Genomic DNA, 6,498 nt, shown 5'->3' on the forward strand with positions numbered 1-6,498 from the left:
CCTGTATGTCCAAATGTTGGATTCACCCTGTATGTCCAGATGTTGGATTCACCCTGTATGTCCAAATGTTGGATTCACCCTGTATGTCCAAATGTTGGATTCATCCTGTATGTCCAAATGTTGGATTCACCCTGTATGTCCAAATGTTGGATTCACCCTGTATTTCCAAATGTTGGATTCATCCTGTATGTCCAAATGTTGGATTCACCCTGTATGTCCAGATGTTGGATTCACCCTGTATGTCCTAATGTTGGATTCACCCTGTATGTCCAAATATTGGATTCACCCTATATGTCCAAAACCTTTAAGGGAGTGTAAGCGTAATTTCAAATCACACCGATGTATTTGTTTATTTAACCTGTTTATTTTCTTTTGTGGTTTAAGGCAAAAGTGACTTGCGCATTTCCTGCGTATGAGAAAGACTAGAGAAATTATCAGAATTTAATTTAGCACTTTTCGAGTCAGAAAAACAACGTTATCTTCCACATTTTTTAAGGTTTAACGGGTACCCTTGTGAATCAGGCATTTTCATCTTTGCATGACGGGTCACTTAAAATTAAGCTTACAGTCCCTTTAAACGTATATTATATACCTGAGTTTAGAAGCATATTCTTGTTCTATTTTACATCTAGCATCCAGGAAGCCGGAATATTTGTCCAGGAAATCTATCCCTTTCTGGGTATGCACCGCTATCTGATCATACTGATCCTACAAAAAAAAACATTACTTTCAGGGCTTTCAGTTGGTTTTTGACAACAGTGCTTAGGATCCATTTAATTTTGATGCAGATGCGGATCCATTTTTTTCCAGTGCGGATCCAGGTCATTTCTTTAAGACTTACTGAATTTTTTTTTCACCAACAGAATTTTTAATTTTGTCTTATTTTTTTCGCTTATTTTATGTTGAAACTAGATGAACCATTCAGAAATCAGAAAATTTTTATGATCTCTTTTCTCTCTTTTCAATAGTTCAGATTATAGCTTTAGAGAGTAGAAAAACATTCTTTTTTGAGTTTTGGGTTGATATTTTGCCCCTTGGATCCGGATCCTTGGACCTGCATATTTTGAAGGATCCGGATCCAGGAAGCCAAAATCATGCGGATCCAACGGATCCGAATCCTACGCACTGGACTTTTTAACCATATTTTCTTTCAGGGTCAAAATTTGGCATAATTTAAGAAAAGAATTTTTTATTCTAAATTTCATATTCTTCACATTTGCTTTTTTATATTATAACAAAATTTGACCTATTTTCTTGTAAAATTATTCTCTCAACAACCTTTTTTCCTCTAGTTAATGAGGAAAAAAAAATTTCAGTTTTTTTTACGCTTAATTGAGGAATATAAATGAATATTTGGTTTAAAAGTTTTTGAACAGGGGAAAACTCGTCCGAATTTTTATTTCCTTCCCCCCCCCACAAAAAAAAAGTTTAAAGAGGAGATTCTTAAAAAATGTATTTACCCCTGCAATAAAATCAATTCAAAATTCAATCAATCAATCAAAAAAAATCTTATTTTAGAATTTGTAATAAGAACGAACAAATTTATTCTCATCCTTTTTTTTACTTCTTTTTGGTTATAAATAAAGTAAAAAATTTAAAAATGCAAATTAGAAATTTAAAATAATAGTCCACAAATTATTCAATAAATCCAAGAGATTAAAAAGAGAACAAAATAGGGCCCTCATCAGTCTTTTTGCTTCTTATTGAAATAAAAAGGCAAAAAAAATAAAAATATTTTATAATATGTAATGTTTGACCATTCTGATCTTACAGAATACGATAAAATATCATTCTGATCTTACAGAATACGATAAAATATCTGCCAAGCATTTTTTAACATGTTACAGCAAAACAGTAGTACATGTTTTACTTTACAAATTATAATATTTTACAAGAATCTCCGTCAAAACAAGGGCTTCAAGCTATAGTTGGAAAAATAAAACCTTTAACAGTTGAAACATTGTAATTTTAGCCAATTGTTTTCAAGAAGCAAAATTTTAATTTGATGATGAAGTTCGAACAAAAAGTTTTTTTTATTGAAATATTAAATAAAATATTCTAAATATGCATATCTTTAGGAACATTTATTTCAAATATTGTTATTCTATATTGATGTAGAATTTAAATCTTGAATACTGATAAGTATAAATCTTATTTGGAAACATAATTATGGATTTGATCTTTCCGTGTCAATTAAAATAATTAAATTAGGTCCAACTTTGATAAATGAAAGTATGACCCAATTATATATTTTAGGGAATATTACGTTTTCATGTTCTGTAAGCTTTGGGGAAATTCGAAATATTTACATTTAATTGAGCTAATGAAGTTTTTATTTATCGCAGTTGCAATAAAAATTCAAGAAAATAAGTCTTTTCAAAAAAAAAAATACTTGAAAGAAGCTTCATTAAATTACTTTTTTTAATTTTTTCCCAAATAAAGCCCAAATAAACAGAATGATAGGGTTCGATGAAATATAAAAAAATATGTTGAAAATAACCGTTTGAATGAGAGATCGAAGGAAAAGGCTTCCTGCTGTTTTATTTTAGATTAAATTGATTAATTTCTACCATTTACTGTATAAATTATAATTCAGGGGTGTAAAAAATCCCCCCCCCCCCGGAGGGGTGGAAACTTGCTGTATAGCTAGGCTTGTGTTCCTGTGTGGCATTTAGAGCACCGGATCGTCCCCATCATATGGGATCGATATATGGCTTGTTAGATAGCTAGGCTTGAGTCCCTGTGTGGCATTTAGAGCACCTGATCGTCCCCCATCATTTGGGATCGATTAGTAGCTTGTTTAATAGCTTGGCTTGTGTCCCTGTGTGGCATTTAGAGCCTGGGATTTAGTCCTGGTTGAGTTTGATAGCGGACGGATTGTACCTAGATAGATAGGTTCGAGAACTTGTTATGGAGTAGGTGTTTACTACAGGCATATCAAAAGACAACGAAAAAAGAAGCAAAGTAAAAAACAAAAGTTAAATAATAATTAGGAAATATTACAATATTCTTACCCATAATTCTGTACCCCAACTCATCTTGAAGAATAACTTTTCACTCTTGTTCACGAATCATATCTAAACAAATAGTTATTTAGAAAAGTTAGTTTGTAAGGTTAGTTTGTGAGGTTAGTTTGTGGTGTTTGTTTGAGAGGTTAGTTTGTGAGGATAGTTTGTGAGGTTAGTTTTTTAGGTTAGTTATGAGGTTCGTTTGTTAGGTTAGTTTGTGGTGTTAGTTTGTGAGGATAGTTTTTAAGGTTAGTTTGTTAGGATAGTTATAGAGGTTAGTTATGAGGTTAGTTTGTTAGGTTAGTTTGTTAGGTTAGTTTGTTAGGTTAGTTTGTGATGTTAGTTTGTGGGGTTAGTTTGTGAGGTTAGTTTGTGAGGATAGTTTATGAGGTTANGCCATGTACAAAATTGATAGGAGGGTGGGGGGGGTCCAAAAATCGTATACTAGGAAATTACCTAATAATGTAATGTAAACTCAAGATTAAGATGATCTAATGTAAAAAAGTAAGCATATTGGCACTGGCAGCTATCATATATTGACAATAAAACAGGGATGATATATCATCTTTAAAAAATAATCGTTAGAATTTACACAAAAACCGGTTTTTAATTCTTAATTTGAAAATGCACCATTGTTTTACCTGGTTTTCTCTTAAAACATGATTTGTCATGCTCACTTGTTTAGAAAACGAATAACTAGTTCTAAGGATCAATGCAGTACACTATAAACCGTATGATTCACTGGGTTGAGAAAGGTTTCTGTCCTTTCTTCTCGAAAGATGGCGGTAGAGCAACTAACCCTGAACTAGACGGGACTGTACAAACTACGCACGCCCACCTTTCTGTGGATTTGTGCAGGTGCAGTCCGCACAATATCCCGTCCTGGACCGACTCTTGACCAGGCCCACACTTGTCGGGTCCGGACAGAGTATAAAACATAAACGAGACGGCAGGGCCGTGCTGGGACACAGTCAGGACGGTACACCGTCAAATTGGGCAGGTAGCGAAATGTTATAGGTACTAGGTAGGTTGTTCTGTATTTGTAGAGGGGGGGAGATCGGCCGTTCTCCCCTCTTCCCCCTTCCCCTTAGAGGCTCAGAGTCAGACGCACGTTGCGGCACGTAAACAAACACATAGTTATTCGGTGTTCCCAATTAAAAAGGTGTTCCAAGGGGCGGACTAAACCATGTATCTCAGGGCCCCATAATTGAACCCCCCCCCTAAGAATTTTAAATTAATCAAAAAGCAGTAAATTCCTATTTCAATTGTTCAAAAAATTTAAGTTTATACAAGCTTCAGTTCTCCCACTTCTGTCTGTAAACCAGCTATAGTTCTCTTAATGAAACCAGTAATGTTGTATTTTATAGTTCAAAATATTAACGCTAGAGATCCCCACACATAATTTCCTTTACACAATTTCTGGCAGTTTTCCTGTGGTTTCATTAAATTAATTGTTTATTATATTCCTGATTTTGTGATTGATTTATATGCATTAGTTTCTAAAATGTTAATTTACTCTAACTCTTATTACTACTTATAAAAATAAATACATTGACTGTCGTACCATTCCGTAGTAGTTCTCTCTCGCTCGCATTGATGAAACCAATATTTTTTAATAGCTTTAACACATTGGGCTAATTGATCTGCTGCTTTTAGTTTTCAGAATTGCTTACCTTACATCCTCACTGTGAGAACTAACCCCGTCCCCCTGCACATGGCTATAATACTGTAATTTAAACACTCATGTTTAGCACAGATGATTGTGTCAATTGTTAAACCTTTTGGTGAAAATTGGTCCGAGTTTTGAGGATTTTAAATTTTTTATTTAGGGGATTTAAGTAGGATTTTTTTAATGGGAATTTTCATTTTTTATATTCTGTGATTTATCAACCTATAAGTAATTGATTATGATTCTTTACTATCTTAGGATTAAAGTTTATATGTTTTAATACATTTTAACGCAAGCACTCTTGTAAAGAAACCACAACTGATAAAAACTACTTAACATGAAACATGTCAGTTGGTGAATAGTATGTCTTCTTCCATAATTTGTTAACCCTATTTCTGCTGGGGTACTTGAAAACCAGGATATGCTGGGATATGCTTACAGTCCCATTTTAAGTAATTTATCAATACATTTATTTTGCACATTTTTGAATTGGTTAAATTCATAAAAGGTTTAGTGAACTATTTTGAAATCCCCGTTTACACGTCTGAAGGAATTTTTTCATTTTCTTCTTTTTGTCCCAGATAGTGCAGGACTGTTTCAATTATATTTTACTAATTCTACTTTCTGTATTATATGGTTAAAGATTAGATAAAAACATAACTTTAAAAAAATTAAATCCATGAAATTATTGTTAATAGAATGTTCCTTCAAAAATCAAGAAATTTTTTGTAATTTTAATTACTTGTTGAAATTACTAAGGTAGAGTTAGAACTGCAGCGAGTAAACAATATATAATTATGACATGCATTGCAGAACAACATGAATGGAGAACTGCACTTGCAGAGAGTACCCAACTTTAGAATGTTAAAAATCCACAAATTAGCAAATCTAAATCCACAAATAGTAAAAATTTCTCAAAAATCGACAAGTTTTTTTTCTAAAAGCAGCCATTTTTGAGACTGCAGCCTATGTCAAAGATCTAAGATCAAAGATAAAAAAGAACGATTTAACCCCTTTTCATTCAATTAATAATCAAAATTGTCAATAGAAAATTAGATTTAATCTTGCATCTAACAATTTTCACGTAAGTGAATCATATTATATGCATTAGAATTTTTCTAAAAAGTTTACAAAATTTGAAATAATTTAAACAGAATATAATTTTTACATAATTAGCATGTCATTGTCTTAATATTAACTGATTACCAAAACTTTTTTTTGTAAATACTCATAATTTGTAAAGTATATCTCATAATGCATGCAATTCATGTTCCGAAAAGCATTTTGCGCTCATAGTCTGAATTTTACGCTCATAGTCAGAATTGTGCACTCAAAGTCTGAATTTTGCCCTCAAGTCTGAATTTTGCGCTCATAGTCTGAATTTTGCGCACATAGTCTTAATTTTGCCCTTATAGTCTGAATTTTAAGCCCATAGTCTGAATTTTGTTCTCATAGTCTGAATTTTGTCCCCATAGTCTGAATTTTGCACTCAAAGTCTGAATTTTGCTATCATAGTCTGAATTTTGCACCCATAGTCTGAATTTTGCGAGTCACGGAAGTTCGTAGTAAGATTTTGACTCCACTGGAGACCACCGGAGGGAATTCATTTCCACTGGAGGGGTTTGCAAAAACACTTTATGCAGGGTGATTTACATTCCACTGGAGGGATTCAGATATAATTCCAGGGGGGTTATAATTCCACTGGAGGGATTCAGATATCCTTCCTAGAGGTTTAAATTCCACTCGAGGGATTCAGATATCTTTCCAGGGGGTTTATAATTCCACTGGAGGGATTCAGATATCCTTCCTGGGGGTTTATAA

General features: G+C 33.0%; 2 protein-coding genes across 2 annotated transcripts in view; one reads left to right on the forward strand and one right to left on the reverse strand.

Annotated features, from left to right (window-relative positions):
* LOC111711579 (formin-binding protein 1-like) overlaps window positions 1-3,869 on the reverse strand; it is a gene marked incomplete in the record, with an annotated part of 34,856 nt that extends 30,987 nt beyond the window's left edge. The window contains 3 exon segments of the mRNA XM_023485966.1: window positions 593-708; window positions 3,015-3,077; window positions 3,650-3,869. Coding sequence (XP_023341734.1) covers window positions 593-708; window positions 3,015-3,038 — 140 coding nt within the window.
* LOC111711581 (proline-rich receptor-like protein kinase PERK13) overlaps window positions 3,788-6,498 on the forward strand; it is a 14,765-nt gene continuing 12,054 nt past the window's right edge. The window contains exons 1-2 of the mRNA XM_023485968.1: window positions 3,788-3,793; window positions 3,867-4,008. Of these exons, the coding sequence (XP_023341736.1) occupies window positions 3,788-3,793; window positions 3,867-4,008 (148 nt within the window). The remainder of the gene's footprint in view (window positions 3,794-3,866; window positions 4,009-6,498) is intronic.

This window comes from Eurytemora carolleeae, unplaced genomic scaffold, assembly GCF_000591075.1.
Source record: "Eurytemora carolleeae unplaced genomic scaffold, Eaff_2.0 scaffold1089, whole genome shotgun sequence".
Lineage (NCBI taxonomy): Eukaryota > Metazoa > Arthropoda > Copepoda > Calanoida > Temoridae > Eurytemora > Eurytemora carolleeae.